At 41.0% G+C, this 19314-nt stretch overlaps 1 protein-coding gene across 1 annotated transcript in view; it reads right to left on the bottom strand.

Moving 5' to 3' along the window:
• Positions 1–8246: 8246 nt before the first annotated feature.
• Positions 8247–19314, bottom strand: part of Lamb4 (laminin subunit beta 4) — a 91255-nt gene continuing 80187 nt past the window's right edge. The window contains exons 30-33 of the mRNA XM_069996223.1: positions 17278–17416; positions 14453–14626; positions 12967–13120; positions 8247–8815 (exon numbers count right to left, since the gene is read on the bottom strand). Of these exons, the coding sequence (XP_069852324.1) occupies positions 8676–8815; positions 12967–13120; positions 14453–14626; positions 17278–17416 (607 nt within the window). The 3' untranslated portion in view covers positions 8247–8675. The remainder of the gene's footprint in view (positions 8816–12966; positions 13121–14452; positions 14627–17277; positions 17417–19314) is intronic.

The following is a 19314-nucleotide window of genomic DNA, read 5'->3' as shown; positions in this document are numbered from 1 at the left end:
CCTGAGCACTGTCCCTCAGCTCTTCAGCTCAAGGCTAGCGCTCTACCACTTGAGCCACTGCACCACTTCTGGTTTTCTGAGTGGTTTATTGGAGATAAGGCTCTCAAGGACTTTCCTGCCCAGGCTGGCTTTGAACTGAGATCCTCAGATCTCAGCCTCCTGAGTAACTAGGATTACAGGCCTGAGCCACCGGCACCCAGCTATTACACATTTCTGTTCAGTATCCTCTGAAAGATAAAAGTTTTTCTATGTGGTCAGCTTGTTTGTCCTTTGTCTTTTTTCATAAAGAATTACTTCCTTAGAAATTTATTAACATATTCAAAATATTGACCTTGGAACTCAGGTCATTTACGTAAGGGAATTATTCATTGTAAGAGAGTGGTCTGCTGTATTTGCTGGTCTGCTTGGTAAAGCCTAAAGTGATTACAAGTTGTGGAGGAACATGCCACGAACACATTTCCCTTCCCAGGTGCCAGCATTTCCACCACCAGCATCAGGGAGAAAACTTGTCAGAGCGGATGCCTGCACCTAGCGGCTCTAAAGTTTGCGCAGCTGCATCTAGTTCTCTTTGGACAGTAACTTTACATCTCTTTTCAGAGATAAAATCTTCAGCTGGTAGGTTTTGTGTGTGTGTGTGTGTGTGTGTGTGTGTGTGTGTTTGTACTAGGTCTTGAACTCAGAGCATAGCTGCGATCCCTTAGCTTTTCCACTCAAGGCTGGCATTCTACCACTTGAGCCCCAGCTCCACTTTTGGTATTTTGGTGGTTAATTGGAGATAATCTTGCAGGCTTTCCTGCCTGGGATTGACTTCAGTCTATGATCTTCAGATCTCAGGGTTTTGAGTAGCTAAGATTATAGGCATGAGCCACCAGCTGGTCTATTTTAAGAGCTTTCTTTCTCCCTTTCTTTCTTTCTTTCTTTCTTTCTTTCTTTCTTTCTTTCTTTCTTTCTTTCTTTCTTTCTTCTTTCTTTCTTTCTTTCCTTTTTTCCCTTCCTTTCTTCCTTCCTTCCTCTTTTTCTTTCTTTCTTTCTTCCTTAGTTCCTTCCTTCCTTCCTTCCTTCCTTTGTTCCTTCCTTCCTTCCTTCCTTCCTTTGTTCCTTCCTTCCTTCCTTCCTTTCTTTCTTTCTTTCCTTCTTTCCTTCTTTTCTTCTTTCCTTCTTTCTTTCTTTCCTTCTTTCTTTCTTTCTTTCTTTCTTTCTTCCTTAGTTCCTTCCTTCCTTCCTTCCTTCCTTTCTTCCTTCCTTCCTCTTTTTCTTTCTTTCTTTCTTCCTTAGTTCCTTTCTTCCTTTGTTCCTTCCTTCCTTCCTTCCTTTGTTCCTTCCTTCCTTCCTTCCTTTCTTTCTTTCTTTCCTTCTTTCCTTCTTTTCTTCTTTCCTTCTTTCTTTCTTTCCTTCCTTCTTTCTTTCTTTCTTTCTTCCTTAGTTCCTTCCTTCCTTCCTTCCTTCCTTCCTTCCTTCCTTTGTTCCTTCCTTCCTTTGTTCCTTCCTTTCTTTCTTTCCTTCTTTCCTTCTTTCCTTCTTTCTTTCTTTCTTTCTTTCTTTCTTTCTTTCTTTCTTTCTTCCTTCCTTCCTTCCTTCCTTTCTTTCTCTTGTCCACATACCCCGAATGTTTTATGGACTAAACACTTCTAAGTCTACATTGGAAGAATTAACAGCTGGGAGTATAGTTCAGTGGTAGAGCACTTGCCTAGCATATATGAGGCCCTGGGTTTGACTCCCACTGAAAATAATAGAGAGCTTTGAAACACAGTGTGTATACTGTGCTTCGTCAGTTGCCACCTATTGAATAGAAGATAAAAAATGTAGCCAGCTTCCTACCTGCTAAACCTTGGTGCTTGGCATCAATACAGTGAGAAAGGAGTCTTAGACACTTGAAAAGTCCTCACATGTATGTGGCTACATGTGAAGAACACAACATCTCTGATGCATTGTGGGTAAATCCACTTAATATTTCAAACTGTGGAACTGAAAGTTGGTTGTTTGGAGAAGCCGACCCTTTCTAGAATGTCCACCAGGCATTTCACGAATAAAGCCTAGAGTACATGCAGGTTTAGGTTTTTCTCCAAAGAAGTGCAAAGTCCTCATGGACAAGTAGGTGTCACAAGAAGTCATGTTGAATCATCTCTATGTTGTGGGAGGGTGTAGAGATTGCTTTTGTCATTTGTTACAGGATAGAAGGGTTAGAGGGATGAGGGTAGGGAAATGAGAGTAAACCAGAGACTGTCTTCTGGTAACATGAGCCTCAAAGTGCCTATGAGAAAATGTCTGTGAGACCTTTGGTCACCAGAGATGTTATACTCTTTTTTTTTTCTTTTTTTTTAATTGTGAAAATACTGTACAGAGGGGTTTATGGGCAAGATAGTGAGAGAGTTGTTATACTCTTTACTGGGCTAAAGTACCTAAGTTGGAATGAATTGTGCTTAGCAGCATAAAGTGAATGGAAAAGAAAAGATGTCCTAGTTAACTTTGTTTGGGAAGATGGCATGAAAGGAAGGGGGTATTGTGGGCTGTGCATGCAGAAGGCTTTGGTGAAACTCATTTGTGTAAATGGCTAATGACCGCTGAGATACATGCTATATTCATGTATATAGAAAATTTACATTAAGTTTCATGTGTAAATAGAAGCCTTTATATTTATAATTGTTTCCAAACATGTCTTTGGATCCCCTGCCTCCCACCAAGTCAGTGCAATCAGTTTTCTGGGTGAAGAGTACAGGACAGGAAGGGCTATTCCTCCCTCTGGCTCAGAAAGGACATAGCTAGTGCCTGTCTGCGGCCTTGACCCTTTTTGGAGAGCAAGGAAGGCCACCCTAATTATGGCCAAGTAAGCTGCAAAATTGCAGGTCTAGGTAGTCCAAACATAGATGGCAGGGAGAATGGCCCAGGACAAAGGGAAGAGGTCAGATCTGAGAGGGAAAGATGAGGAGAGCAAGAGAATAAGGAGCTGTGTGAACTGGGGGCATTTCGGAAAAAGCTGCATTAAGAAAGTATTTTTTCTTCTCTTTTTGAGGTACAGGGCCTCACACCTGCGAGTCGAGCATGCTACCTCTGAAGGGCATCCCCAGTTCAACAAAGAAAGGATTAAAACAATTTTTTTTTTTTTTTGGCCAAGGCAGTGGGAGGGACAGGGTTGGACTAGGTAGGAGGGTACTAGGGTTTGAACTCAGGGCTTCATGCTTTCCCAGACTCAGTAAGCTTTCTAGACTTGACCCATACATGCCTACAGTTCTTTATGTTGTGGTTATTTTTGCAGTAGGGTATCACTTTTTTCTCAGGCCAGCTTAGACCTTGATCTTTCCTATTTGTGCTTCTCTACCATAGCTGGGATGCTAGATACACATCATCAGGCCAAACCTTACGTTAATATTATTATTGGTTGAGATGGGGCCTCTCTAAATTTTGCCCAAGCTGATCTAGAACCTCAATCCTCCCAGTCCTAGCCTGCCAAGTAGTTAAGACTATAGGCTTGGGCCAGAGCACTTGACAAGAGAGGATTTTTTTTTAATGGTTGGCTATAAGGCATGTTCATTTTTGAGATGGAGACAGTTTTTTTTATAATGGGTGTATTCTATTCCCATTTGACACATTTTGTTTTCCAAATGTTGAGGTAAAGAATCAAACTGTCCTCAATTACACTTTTAGAAGGGCTGAACCATCTGGTGAACTAGTTTCATGTTGCACTTGGAAAAAGTTGTTATTCATTGATGGTCTAAGGAATGGCCTGGCTTGCATCAATTTGGAGTCAATTTATAGAAGTGAACTGTTCTTTATTTAGAGTGCTACACATTGTGTTCGCTTCCATAAAGGACATAAACGTGTCTGCCCACATGCTCCCTGTCCTCTTGGACCTTCTTATCAGGGCAAACAGATAAGGACCCTCAGCCAACTAACAATGGAAGGAAACTTTAGAGAAGGGGCTATGACTTAGGAGGTGGAGGAAAGGAGGAGGGGTGGGGGAGAAATGGAAGGTTTCTGGGCTGTCTGTAAGGAAAGGTTAGGTTTACTGGAGAGATAAGAAACTGGGATTCTTTTGAAAATGTCTCAGACTACTGGGGTGTCATGTAAGAACACTCACCGACTTGAAAAGAATTTGGCAAAGCAAAGTTTACTTCTACAGAAGGGTATGCTTCTGACAGAAAGCCAAGTAAGCAAGCACACTTGGTGGACAGTCCACCCAGATTTGATCCTTCCTGTGTTACTGCCCTTTGTTCTGATTGGTCTCAACTTTCATTCACAATCTTGCGTGACTGAGTAGCAAAGTCAAAAGTTTATCCATTCAATCAACCAAAACAAGAAGACCCAGCCAATTTGTCAGTAAAACAGTTTTTACTCAGCGGATGCTCTACCACTTGAGCCATGCCTCCAATAAAATACTTTCTTGTAAGATGCTGATTACCCTTAAAATGGCAGTGCTTGTGTTAAGCAATGTCTTTGACAGAAAGATTATAACTCCTACAATTCTCCCATTCTTTTTGTTCTGTTTTGTTTTGTTGGTCATGGGGCTTGAACTCTGGGCCTGGGCGCTGTCCCTCAGCTCTTCATCTCAAGGTTAGCACTCTACCACTTGAGACACAGCGCCACTTCCTCCCCCATTCTTTTTTACATTCCTTTGGTTCTGGGGCTTGAACTCAGGGCCTAGGCACTGTCCCTGAGCCTCTTTGTGCTCATGACCAGCACTTTTATCACTTGAGCCACAGTGCCAATTTTGGCTTTTTCTGAGTGGTTTATTGGAGATATGAGCCTCATGTACTTTCCTGCCCAGGCAGGCTTTGGATCTCATTCCTCAGATCTCAGCCTCCAGTATAGCTAGGATTACAGGTGTGAGTCACTGGTGTCTGGCTTCTCTTTTTACATTCTTTTCTTCAAACTAGTCAGCATTAAGTGATTTTTCCATTCAGCACACACACACACACACACACACACACACACACACACACACACATAGGTGTTTGGTGTGGGTCGTTTTCGTCAGTTTCTGAAGACCTCTTTATGTAAGTACAACCAATCACAATCATTACTCTGAAAACAGTTACTAAAGAGATAAATATAGGCAGCATGACTCCTTTTCATTTTCCAAACCATTTTTCGAAAAGCTAGTAAGTAGGTCATCTGAATTTTCAACCATTGGCTTTCCAGAATGGTCAATCCTTGAGTACAACATTGGCTACCGATCATCACATGGGCTTTTATCTCTTTTTTGGGGGGGGGTCTGGTCGTGGGGCCTGAACTCTGGGCCTGGGCGCTGTCCCTCAGCTCTTCAGCTCAAGGCTAGTGCTCTACCACTTGAGCCACAGCACCACTCCCGGCTTTTTTCTTTTTGCTTATGTGGTGCTGAGGAATCGAACCCAGGGCTTGCAAGGCAAGCGCTCTACCACTGAGCCACCTTCCCAGCCCCAGGCTTTTATCTCTTTAGCTAACATATTTAGGGCTAGTCTTCCCATGCCATCCTACCAGTGGTGTCTAGTTGCCCTGCTAGTATAATTGCTCTCCAGTATAATGAACAAACCTCTGTTGATTATAATAAATGAAAGTAATAAATCTACATCTTCATTTATGGTGAACCACTAGAAGAGAACTGGCTGAAAACCTGCTGCTGATTTCTAGCTTTAAATTCATTGGGTACTCTTCCCAATACCATCTATGTACATATTAGGGCTGAATGACCCAGCAGGGACAAGGTCTCTCCTTACCTGGTATAGATGTTTGTTTGAGACTAATCAGGTTGACAGAATTGCCAGTGTGAAAGGGACGACCAAGTGAACCAAAGTGCAGAGTCCACTCCATTTGGCCAATAAGGTTCCCAACAGTAATCCTCTCAATACCACCAGACATCTTCCCTAGCTGTTGTTAGTGCTCTTTATCTCCTCAAAGGGCTGGCCCTCACCACTTCCAGACAACTTGCCTAGAAATGCCAATTGCTCCCCTCACAGAGTGAGGCAAGGAATATAACTAGTCTTGGGAGAAGGGGGCCAAACAGCTTTAGGAGTTTTTCATCTTCGACTCTTAACTGTTAGGAATATCAATGACAGGTTCTTACTAGAAGAATTTCCCTAGGCCATGTCTTCCTGTTTAGATATGCCTGTGGAGTCTGAGGTTTATCCCAGCAGGAATGACACCACTTGAGCTTCTGGCCTCTCTGCCACACAAGTATTTTTAATGTGTAGACAGAATATTTAATCTATTCCACCCAAGTTATTAGTTTCCCTGTATCCAGTTTCAATTTCTGTCTCAAATTCTTTCCCTCCACCATGGTTACCTTAGTGGGGTCATTTGAGGGAGCATTGGGACTCTCATCTCTTCTAGGTATAGGAGGGTTTATGGATTTTGAATCTGTCTATGGGTTCAGCTCCTGAGAAGGAAGCCCCAGTTAAGCATCTCCCCAGGTCTTAGAGCTAAGGATGCTCAATTTATGGCAATGACTGAGTTTTAGAGTTTCCCATCTAGACATAGGTCCCCACAAGGCAGTACCTGACAAGCATCAAGCTATCACCTGGGCACTAAGAGGCTAGGTGATGTTTAACCAGGGCCTCCCCTCTAGAAGGCTTTACAGACACTAGGAACAGGAAAATTATTAGGCTCTTTTGAGAGTCAGTTTTGTAGCGTGGGATGTAGGACTGCTGTCCATTGTTCACTCTGATAGGAAACTGGAGCAACATGGATTTAGGTATATTGAGTACAACCTTGTTCGGCCATGTTGAACAGCTGTCTTGGTTATGAGCAGGAATTGATATGGTCCTTCTAAGTGGGATCACCTTCCAGGCTTTATTCAGGACATGAGCCTTCAAGTCAGTGAAGGTGAGCTGGAAACGTGAGAGGTTTGAGTCAAAAGGCTTTGCAACCTGAGAGAAAGCAAAGGCAAGGCAAGAAAGGCAAGGCAAAGCCAGGCAGAGGCAAAGCCACGGCCAAGGCAAAGCCAGGCAAGCTTACTGAAAAGGTAGAGCAACAGAAGGTTGTTGTTGCAAAAAAGAAAAACATTGTTTATCACATGAACCAAACTGAAAGTCAGTATCCTGATGGGAATGGCCAGCATCTTTCACTCATAGCTCTGCAGTAAAGAACTTACGAATTTTTGAGGTATAGTTTTTACTGTCTGGGTCACTGTATGCATCAATCATCAGTAGAAGTCTGCCAGAGTCTCACAGTTGGAGAAGTGGAACATCACAATTGTATTCTTCAGGAGGCATCTTTGAGGTAGTTTTTCCTGCAGAAAAGTTTCCTTCTGTTCTTTAAGATCGGCAGGGAAAAAGATTCTGCAATTTTCCGTAATAACCTACATCGTAACAATTTTTTTATTTGCGTTTAATCCGGCTCTGTTGAATTTCTAAATCCCATTTAAGTCACTCATTAGGAAAAATGACTCCAGCTGCTTCCTCTTTCGTAAGTCAGTGTTGATGTATATTATTTCTTATTAAAAAATGTGGAGCAGCCTCTCTTATAATAATCTCTCAGAGGGACAGTGTTCTCAGAGAGTGTGTTCTATTCTAAATCATACACGCAAAAAAGAGTTCATGTGAAACTATAGACTCATAAGCCATTCTGAGCTTTTATACTAAACAAGAACATGATTGCTAGTCTCTTTCAAAAAACAAGCAGCAGATTTTACAGCAAAATTATCCACAGACCAATTACAAAAAGTAGTTCAATGTTAATTTCTTTTAATATTGTTCCAGTATCATTTGGGGAAAATAGAATCCTCTGGTTACGAGAATGGATATGTAGGAAAGTTGGTAAATATGAAAACTTCATTCTTAATTGCATGTTTATTCAGAACACATCAAAAATTTTACAAATAAAAGAAAATCCAAATACACAGAAAATATAATAAAATCTAATTCAGGCCACAATATCTATTCCTTCCTTGTGTTAGAGATCTTGAATGTTTTAGGTTTATTTGCCTGAAAGAAGCAAAGAACTTTAAAAACATTTTACTTGTCATATGTTCCAGTTATTTCTAAGATATGGAAGAGAAAAAGAAAGCAAAGAGGAAAACCAGAAACAATATTTCTTTTTTTTTTTTATTGTGAAAATACTGTACAGAGGGGTTACAATTACATGGGCAAGATAATGAGTACATTTCTTTTTTTTAAATTTATTTTATTGTGAAAATACTGTACAGAGGGGTTACAATTACATGGGCAAGATAATGAGTGCATTTCTTATCAAGCATTGTTACCTCCTCCTTTGTTTCCCCTTCCCATCCCTTCCCATCCTCCCCCCTCCCCCATCCCCCCCACCCAATCCTCCTCTCTCCGCCCCTGCACCAAAGTTGTAAAGTTCATTTTCAACATAATGACTTGTACATCTCATTGTTGCAATGGGTCTATCTGTATCCCTGTTTAAACAACTTGTTTTTTCCCTTCCCCTCCACAAATTATACCCACATCAAAACAGGGAAAGCAGGGGTTATACAAAGCAACAAAGAAATAATCTTATAAATGTGTTAGAAACAATCACATGGAAGAACAGAAACAATATTTCATTCCCCCAGTCTGATATAAAATTACATGGAAATGCTATTTCTCTGGCCCAGTTTCTCCCTCCAGCCACCTGGAACAGACTTGCAGTGAAGAAATAGGGTAAGGAAGGGAGAAGACTCTGACCTTAGTATATTGTAAGTTCAGTCTGGATTTGGACAGCAGCAGCCAGAAACCCAGGCACAAGCTCTTGCTTGGACACTAATTATAGCAGATGGCATATTTCCTTTCTTGCTCAACAATTTCATTTTTGATGGCAACAACTTGATCTTCCAATTGTTTCAGTTGATCAGCTTTTTCTTGTCTACTTAGATTCAAATCTTGGATCTTCTTTTCTAACTCTAAAAGAAAAGGATGAAAGAAATGATATATGGGCAGCTGATAGATTCTTCCTAGATAATAACTATATAATGCCAGACACAGGAATTTGTGTGTCCCTTGGAGATATGTTAGTTTTGTGTTTGTGTTTTGACTTAATCATAAAACATTTCTTTTCACCAGGCTTCTTAAGATTTTCAGATAAATCAGGGAAAATTAAGTATCTCTGTCTAAAAATGTTTATATCTAAAAAAGTTTAGCATTTAGATAGAAGTCATTAGAAATGAAAACACCTCCAGTTTTACTATATTATCAAATATTTTTCTTATTAGTTAAATTAATTAATTATTTCTGGTGGTACTGAGGTTTGAACTCAAGGCCTCTCTCTTGCTAGGCAGATGCCATTTGAATAAAACCTCCAGTTCTCAAACTTCCTTTCTGAAACATGTGCTTTACTTCAGCTTTTTCCAGTTTTTCAGGTAAGAAAAGGTTGATGTTTTTGTTCCCTTCTTTCTGTTTCCTTGCTGACTCATACACCCATGAATACTGAGAGCAAACTGCTGCCTTTGAGCTTCATTCTTATCTATCCATCCCTTTATTGGTCTATTAATTGATCCACCCATCTACCTATGTATCTGGGCATTCATTTATTCATTCCTCATTCAACGAACACTTGAGAAGTCTAGTAAACTTGAATAAAGAGCTCATGTCATAGTGGACATAGGATCTGTGGAGAGCTACATATAACAATGAAGTGGTCTTTTGGAGTCAAACTCTTGACCTTAGAAATAAAACTTGTAGAAGCACAAGAGCAAATGTCTCCCTTCAATGGGCAGACCTGAATGCTGAGTTGGTTTGGAGCTATTGTCAAACAAACATGCATTTAGAGAAAAGTGCCAGGCTGCTGAAGGAATCTGAAACTGCGTCCTCTGAGTGAACTTAAGTTGTGATGTTTTGTATGATGGCATAGCTATTTTGAAGTATTGAAAGACCAGCTTAGAAAAGCAGAGTGAGTATGTTCTCTGTCATCCTGAGAAATAAAAGGAAAAGCAGCAGGTGCAACCTTGAAGGAAGACCTTATCTTAGTGGAAAGAGGAGGTTTTTCACGAGCCACAGCTATTCAAAGGCTAAAGAGCTGCAGTGGAAGGTAGTGAGTGTTCAGTCACTCCAGGCTTTCAAATAGAGGTCATTTGGAGTTGAAAAGGGCATTTAACACTGGAAGGATATTTGGGGAAAAAAAACAGACCCCCTGTTTCTATCAGGTAAGTCAATATGGTCATCCTGTTATATATCCTTGAACACCAACCTCCTGGATAAGATCACCTGGCTCCCTTCACCTCTGTTTAATTCACATTTGGCCAATGGAATGTGTTGATAAATGACCCAAGGGTCACTGGGGTTCTGGCAGCTTCTTCAATGCAGGGCTCACCAGCCCTGCTTCCCCTGACCCTTCAGGTCTGGTGATGCCAATGGCATCCAGCCCTTCTATACCATCATTTGTTTTCAGAAATTCTATATTCCCTGTGGTTCCATTCATCAAGTAAGTCTGTCTGCCCACTCCCCATTCCATGCTTACTCAACTCGGGCTGGCTGGCTGTTCAAGTTGTTTTGGCCAGTGAAAATGATAGGAAGTGAATTATCAATTATTATTATTTTGTTCTCACTCTCAGTGGACTCTGAAACACCGTGCTGTAAATAGTGTCAACAGGGTCCATGGACAGAACTCTCACACCTGAACCACACAGGTTCCTAGCAGACCTGGCCAGCTGACCCATCCACTGAAGGGTGTAATCCAGGTGGGACCAGAGGAGACCTAGCCAGGCAACCCACAGCAAAACAAGACAGCCATCAAATTCAGGGGTAAATGCTAATGCAGTCAATAGATAGCTATCAGTTCCCAGCTTCGGCACTGGTGGCTCATACTGATAATCTGAACTATGCTGCAGGCTGAGATCTAAGGATCACAGTGGCAGGAAAGTCTGTGAGGCTTTTTTTCCCCCTCAATTAACCACCCAAAAGCTGAAGTAGAGCTGTGGCTCAAGTAGGGGAACACTAATCTTGAGCAAAAAAGCTCTGGGGCTGGGAAGATGGCTCAGTGGTAGAGTGCTTGCCTCACATGCAGGAGGCCCTGGGTTCGATTCCTCAGCATCACATAAGCAGAAAAAGCCGGAAGTGGCACTGTGGCTCAAATGATAGCGTGCTAGCCTTGAGCTGAAGAGCTGAGGGACAGCGCCCAGGCCCACAGTTCTGGCCCCATGACAGATTAAAAAAAAAAAAAAAAAAGCTCAGGGACTGAGCCCAAGCCAAGTTCAAGCCCTAGGACTGACACAAATGCGTGCGCACACACACACACACACACACACACACACACACACACACACACACACACACACACACACACACACACACACACACACACACACACACACACACACACACACACACACACACACACACACACACACACACACACACACACACACACACCCCAAAAAGTAAATAGATAATTTTTTTTTCTTTGCCAATCCTGGGGCTGGACTGTAGGCCTGGGCATTGTCTCTGAATTTCTTTTGCTCAAAGTGAGTGCTCTAGCACTTGAGCCACAGCACCAATTCTAGCTTATTTTTATTTTGTCGGTCATGAGGCTTGAACTCTGGACCTGAGCACTGTCCCTCAGCTCTTCAGCTCAAGGCGAGCACTCTACCACTTGAGCCACAACACTACTTCCGGTAAATAGATAATTGAGACAACTAAACTTTCAAGTACTTGTCCAGCCTTATGTCAAGTATTCCTTCTGTTTCTGACTGACTTGGAGTTCTGTGTGTGACCCTGGTTTCAGGCTGAGACCATCCTTCACTCTGTTAACTTAAGTTCTCACTGGGATCCCAAGATCCTCACCGGGATCCTATGGACATCTATGTCATTCTAATGAATGCTCTGCCCCTTCTCAAATAGCAGAGTTGAGTGGCAGCCAAATCAAGCTTATTTTTCTACCTGGTTGAGTTTGTAAAATGAGGAGAGAAAATGAAGAATGCACTTTTTTTTTTAGGTATATCTGACAAGTTCTCTAACAAATTTCTTTTGTAATTAATTTCCTGAACTGTACATTTTGGATAAATGGAAGTAGTTTGGGCTCTGATTTAAATTAGAAATAGTCTTCTCATTTTTTTTCCTATGGTCAAATAATAGAAAATGATTTTCATGATATTGGCTATGGTTTTCTCCCCCAAATAAAACTAATGTTATAGTTTGGTTTGTATTTTTCCTGAATTTGGCCCATAGTTACACTGCAGTTCATTGTCATACCATGGAGATGATATAAATGGTTGTCAGGACAAAGTTGCATTTTATAATAATTTGTCAGTAAAGAGTCTTGCTTATTTCAATATTTTGAAAGTTACACGTATCTCAATAGAGTATAATCAGTTTTAAATTTTGGGGAGTCAGTAAATATAACCATGAGTAAAGCAATATACTCATTGGTATTTCTGGACTAGAGATCAGGACATAATGCTTGCCCAGAAAAATTAAGTGAGTGTGGAAAAGAAGATTTGGACTTAGATTTTGGCTGTGCATAGCACACGTTTACTCTACCCTGTGTGCATCAGCATTTTCATTTTGATCCAAATCCAAAAAAAGTGATTTTTTTTCCCTTGGCTTACTGTCTACTAATCCATGTGAGGTGACCCAGTATGCTAGAGTGTAGATCATACTAACCCAAAAGTTACTTGACTGAGAAAAAAAAGAAGCAGCATGAGTTAGGAGAAGGCCTCTCAGCCTCAGTTTCTTATATTTGGACGCAATTGTTTTGGGGAGCGCCCTGTGCTTTGTGGTATGTTTAGCAATATCTCTGTCCTCTGAGGCGGACACCTCTTCTTTAGAAACTTGAGAACACGGAATTGAGGAGATGGAATCTTCACAGTGGCCAAAGGGAATCTTAGTTTGCTCTGATAGACTCAAAGCAGAGGGTCATTCCTTCCTAGGCAAATTCACATGTGAAACTTGTTCCTTTACAGTCCCTGAAACACAAATTCCTCTCCTTCTCCTCTCTCAGTGAACTTAATCATGTGGTTTAAATAGTGTTAATGATAAACAGGGAGGAATACAAATGGTCTACGGGGGAGGTGGAGTTGTTACAATGTCACATCTGTGGGGCAGATAAAAGAACAGATACCAGCGATCCTTGTTATCTTGTCCTCTGTTTCTTCAGCTAGTTTCACTGCTGCTTCTTTTAGCTGAATGACTTTCCCCCAAGTTTCCATTGTTAGTCCTCTGGCACTTGTCTCATGCTGAAGAATAGCATACTGATTGTCCAGCTCAACAAATTCCTGTAACAGAGTCACACTACTATCATCAGAACATACTTAGGAAGCACATGCATATGCAACGATAAACCTACAAACACTATGCACAAAGAGGAACAGAGGAAACCTTAATTCAGCCAATGTGTTTGAGCCTGTCTGAGAGTTCAGAGAGGGCTTTATTTGCATGTTTGGTTTTTTTAATGTTAGAAAAACTCATTTGGTTAAAACGAAATTTGCTACAAAATATTAATCACTATTGCATGATTAGGAAACCATCTATGACGCACCACATCCTAATGTTAGGATGGGAGATACAGGAAAAAGGCATGATTTCATTGTACCCTTGACAAATCTCTGGTTCAGCTGGGTTAAAAACCATTGTAAGAACTAAAGTATGAACTAAAGAATGAAAATTTGAAGCCTCAAATCCTTTGGTAGGCAAAAGAAGAAATGTAGTAAGAAGGAAGGCTTAAATGAATGTTAGTAAGAAGCTCTATCTCCTGAAATCAGTATTTGACTACCAGTATTTGACACCAAATACATGTGATTGACGACCTAGAAGGAAAGTCGATGAGCAAGCATTAGAGACAGGCAGAGGATGGACAGGATATGGGTCCCCACCTCCCAAGCTCTGGACAATTAGACATTAGAAATTAACATCAAGAGAACAGACCAGTGGTAGAAACTAACATTTTTCTTTTCTTCAAGCTACTATATTGATTTAATCAACCAAAGATTTCCTGCTAAGAAAATGAGTTGATAGATTCTTTCAGCAACCTAAATAATAGGCCACTTTCCACATCCATTTAATTAACTCATACAAACATTAGTCACTTGATCTATCTCTTGGGTGGGTGATTTTTTAAAAAAAATCTACTACTTTCTTTGTATGTTATACAGCTGAATTAAAGGGCAAATATAATAACCAAAAGCTTAAATTGTGAAAATATGAAAAAATTGGGAAAAATTTGGTTTACAGACTATGTGACTAGAAGACTACTAAACATACTAGGATGGGGACGTGGAGGGGGAACACTGTGACATGACTGGGTAGTCTTCGGATGTACAGGGTCTCTGTGCATTTGGATCTTATGAGTATACACCACCGAGCATGGATCAGCTTTAAAAAATGCTCTGAGTAATGGCACAACAATCTGGGCTTCAGTGATTGTTCTTTACAGTGGCACTGTAGCTCAAGTGGTAGAGCGCTCGCCTTGAGCTGAAGAGCTGAAGGACAGGGCCCAGGCCCAGAGTTCAAGCCCCACGACCGACAAAAAAAAAAAAAAAGAGTCTCACAGTGATTGTTCTTTACAGAAGCATTGTTTGCTCCTAGAGACAGTGAAAGGAAAAAGTGACCTTCTCAGCTCTCCCAGCCTGGTGAAGAGCCGAGTCAGCCTGGGATTTCGCTCTGCCCATTAGGTCTTGGCTCCTTTGCCACTTGGTCTGCAGCAGGGTGAGTTCATCCTCCAGCTCCAGCTGTTGCTTTGTGAAATTCAGCTTGTTCTTTATTTCTTTTGCTTGATTTTCTGCCTGTTGTTGAGCAGAAGGGACAAATCTTTTAATAAAACAACTAAAAAATAGGCTCTTATTAATTCCTCAAAAGAGAAAAAAGCTGTGTGTGATGTCAAGAGAGAATAGGTCATCACCTTTGCTGTTGCATTTGATATATGAAAAAGTTATAAGAAAAGTATTGACATATGAAAAGGTCTAAAAAAAACTATGACAAATGTGTTCTTAACCTAGCCAATTTTATGCATTCAACACTGTCTATGAGCCAAAGCCCCAGAAACACATCTCATTTAATCTCTCCTCTCACTAAAGGCAGACACAATTCTGAATCGAATGTTTTTTATTTCATTTCATTTATTTTTATTTTTTTAAATAAATCCTGGGGCTTCAACTCAGGACCTGGTCACTGTCCCTGAGCTTTTGTGCTCAAGGTTAGTGCTCCACATTTTGAACCACAGCTCCTCTTTTTGGTCGTCAGTATCCTGGACTTTGCTACTTGGGTTGGTTTTGAATTGTGATCCTCAGATCTCTTCCGATTAGCTAAGATAACAAATGTGAGCCATAGGTGCCCAGGCTCTAAAGGCTGTATAGTATAGTCTATGAATAATTCCTAACAAAGTGTAGTTTTAGAAATAAAAATAGCCAAATACAGTGTACATTTTTGTAACTTGATTTAAAAAAAAAAAGTCCTGGGGCTTGAACTTAAGGGCCTGGGTACTGTCCCTGAGCTCTTTTTATGCTCAAGGATAGCACTCTACCTCTTGAGCCATAGCTCTGACTCCAGGTTTTGTTGTTGTTATTGTTGTTGTTGTTGTTGGTAATTAATTGGAGATAAGAATCTCAGAGACTTTCTTGCCTGGGCTGGATCTTGCTCAGGTTTTTCAAACACTTACATGGCTAGTGTTCTGTCACTTAAGCCATACAGCAAGCTCTGACTTTTGACTGATTAATTGCAGATAAGAGTCTCAAAGACTTTTTTTCCCACCTGGGTAGGCTTTGAACCTCCATCCTCAGACCTCAGCCTATGAGTAGCTTGGATCAGTGCCCAGCCAGAAGAAAATTCTTTATTGGCTCTGTGGGGGGGGGGGGGGGGAGGAGTTTTCTTTTGTATTCCCGTTTCTGTGATGGTCAGGAGACTTCTCACCTCCTTATGTGGGCTTTGGTTTCTGTCTGGCATAGCAACCATTGGAGTGGAAGTCTGCAGAGCACTAGAGAGTGGCAGGTGCCATCTGCTGTTGTCAGATTAGGGCTTGGTTACGCTCTGGATTCATGCTTCCCCATCATTTTTGGTCTCTAAGGATATCCTTGGTTTCTTATAAATTCATCTATGTATTTAAAAATTGAAATATCCTAGCTAATATTTTTAGTTCTTTTAACTAAGAGGTTCCTTAGGGTATCAGTCTGCTATATTTTTAGATATAGAAATCTCTTCCCATGCCCTGAGGCATCTGTGGGAGTTTTTCTAGAAAAGGCATCTGCATGCTTTTTTTCTGTAAGGGGATAGATAATAAAGTGGCTTACGTACTCCTTGCAACCCCTCAACTCTGTGCTGTTATGGTGCAAAGCAGCCGCAGGCCATATGATTTGGTTGTATTTGCCAACTCCTATTCTACAATATGTGTCTGGAAATGAAAACCCTAGGGGCCTTCCTGTTTTGCTACTGTATGTATGTAGCTTCTTCCTAGCAATCATTTTCCTGTTTGTTGATTTCTGCCTTTCATCTCAAAATGCCTGCAGTAGATCTAAAAACAAAACCTGAAGAGCAGAGTCTGAGTAACTCTCAACAATGTAAGGAAGGGGATATGACAGAGGATGCAGTCAAGGAAGAAAAGCCCTCACACCATGAGATCAGGTCCTGTTCCAACCACCAACTTCTGGGCTTACTCTTCCTGACCATGGCATGGCTTACGCCAGGGCCTTCCTCCCATTGGGCTCTGGATAGAACAGTTCTTTTTTTTTTTTGGGTCCAGTCGTGGGGCCTGAACTCTGGGCCTGAGTGCTATCCCTCAGCTCTTCAGCTCAAGGCTAGCGCTCTACCACTTGAGCCATAGCGCCACTTCCGGCTTTTTTCTTTTTTTTTGCTTATGTGGTGCTGAGGAATCAAACCCAGGGCCTCAGGCATGCAAGGCAAGCGCTCTACCACTGAGCCAACTTCCCAGCCCCTAGAACAGTTCTTTTAGGTGAGATAACCTTTTAGTTTAGAATATTTGGCAGAAGTTCATGTTTAGTCACAACAACCTTGGAACAACAATGTCTTCACTTCTGTCGTGTATGAGCATTTAAAGCCACTTCTCTCCATGATATAAGGGCTTAGATCTACGGTTAATTAACTGTGTGACCTGAAGCTGTCACATGAACCTTCCTGAGCCTGTTTCCTCCTTCACAAGCTGTCTCATTCTTCAGAATTGGTTAGGACTAAATGAAATGAAGAATGGAAGGCTTCTGCAGAGAATTTTTTTAATGTATCTTCTTAGCATCACGAATGCAACAAGACCACTCACATGAATGTAGAACTCATCAATAAAGTGCAGAAGCCCACTAACATCTTAATTTATCCTCATAATTGTCCCATCAGACAGGTAAGGCAAGTGTGACACTGGCATCCTTAAAAACCACTCTGCTGTCCCCACCATCAAACCGATTTCAGGTTAGTATAAAAGGAAGATAAATACCTGCAGTACATTCTTTTTTAGTTTTGTTATCTCAACAGTCAACTGTGTGATAGAAGTGTTAGTTTGTCTTTGGGTGATTTGAGCTTGCTGCATCTTGTTCAATGTTTTGTCAAGGTTTAATAGACCATCTGCTGCTTTCCTAAGGTAAGATATTAACATATCAGATTAGATAAATATACAATTATTTATTTACTTCACCTTGAAAGTTCACTCCACTCAGCCAGAAACTGTAGTGAATTATTTATAAAGTCAATTTAAATTCCTCTTAAGCAAAGTACTGAAGGCTTCATTTTGAGAAATAGGTATAATTTAAATGCCAATAACAACACATGTGTATATCCACTAGATATAGATTCTTACCAAATATAGGTTCCTTTGCCCATAAAAACTATTCAACTGCAGCTTTCTAATTTCTGAACCACACATGGCACTCTCGAAATACTTATCAGCGTGGGGGTGGGGATTGAGAGGCCCCACTGAGAGCAAGAGAGGAATTGTGTTTCAGGCTATGTTTATTCAGGGGGGTTTTAAGCTTTGCTGACATTCCAGCCACTCAGGGGCCCAGTCAGAGGTTAAAATCACAAGCATTCCAAGTGATAAAGCACTGTACAGAAGAGAACTCACCTCAAGTCAGCATTCACTGGATGCTTACAGCTGTGGGCTCAAAACCACTTTGAATAGAACATAGCAAGTGAATAGAACATCAGATTTGGAGACACATTAGTAGATGTGCTTGTGCCCACAACAAAAATAAGCTGGGCTATAAAACATCCCTGCCACACCCAGCCCTCCTTTCCTCCCACAGCCACTCCTCTCCTCTGAACTTCAGGAATCCTCCTTCCTCCCAGTACAAACCCTCTACCCTAGCATTTCATTTTGGTACATTCCCTAAGAACTAGCACCCGTTTCTTCTCCTTTACACACTCACAATCTCTCTGTCTCTCTGTCTCTCTGTCTCTCTCTCTCTCTCTCTATATATATATATATCTCCTATATGTATGTGGAAAATACATAACAGTATATATTACAATATTATGTATATTATATATTATACACAGATAGGCTGTATTATGTGTATATAACATATAAACTATATTCTTGTTTCTTTAGATTTTCAGTGTACGGCTCATTATAGCAAATTCAGAAAGTACCAGATATGTAAAGAAGGGAAAAATTTACCAAAATCCTCCCACTTTTTTTTTGTTGTTGTTGATTGTGGAGCTTGAACTCTGGGCCTGGGCGCTGTCCCTATGCAATTCAGCTCAAGGCAAGTGCTCTACCACTTGCACAGCACCACTTCCAGTTTTCTGGTAGTTCATTGGAGATAAGAGTTTTACGGACTTTCCTGCCTGTGTTGGCTTTGAACTGCCATCCTCAGATCTCAGCCTCCTGAGTAGCTAGTAATACAGGTGTGAGCCTCTGGCACCCAGCTATTCTTAAGTTACTCACACATCCCAGCATTTAATTCTATAGTCTTTTCTTTTTTCTTTTCTTTTCATGGACTGAGCTTCTCCCAGGTACATCAGGTACCAACCAACTTTTAAAAGCATTACCATTGCACGCTCTGTATTTTTAATGCATTTTAATTATACCATAGCTATAATATCTAACTGGTTTTAAATACTGGAAAGGGGTCAGACTTTCAGAGGCATCTGGCCCACATCATTTGTTCCAGTGGATGATGAGGATTGCCTCAGGTCTAGCTCAGGCCTCAGCTCTGGGGAGCATTCCAATGATGCTATGACCCTCACCCACAGCCTCCACTCACCATAAAGATTGCTTTGCCTTCTTGCTTGGCTAAGTGAACAGGGGAAAAGGAGTTAAGAGTTCATTAACTCTTGCATCATATGTATATCCGACTCCTGTATTATTTTGGGGGTACCAGAGCCTAGTTCTTCTCTTCCCCACTATTGTAATGTTTTGTTTTGTTTTGTTTTTACTGTAGCATTTTGTAAATTTAGATTTTCAAAAGACAATAAGCGTAGAAGGGGAAATGACACCATATTCCAACCACAGGTTAAAGTGTTGGGATATAAT

This window comes from Dipodomys merriami, unplaced genomic scaffold (genome assembly GCF_024711535.1).
Source record: "Dipodomys merriami isolate MVZ:Mamm:240054 unplaced genomic scaffold, mDipMer1.0.p SCAF_5, whole genome shotgun sequence".
In the NCBI taxonomy this organism is placed as follows: domain Eukaryota; kingdom Metazoa; phylum Chordata; class Mammalia; order Rodentia; family Heteromyidae; genus Dipodomys; species Dipodomys merriami.
Note: the sequence above shows the minus strand (reverse complement) of the source record. Positions and strands in the feature narration are given on the sequence as shown.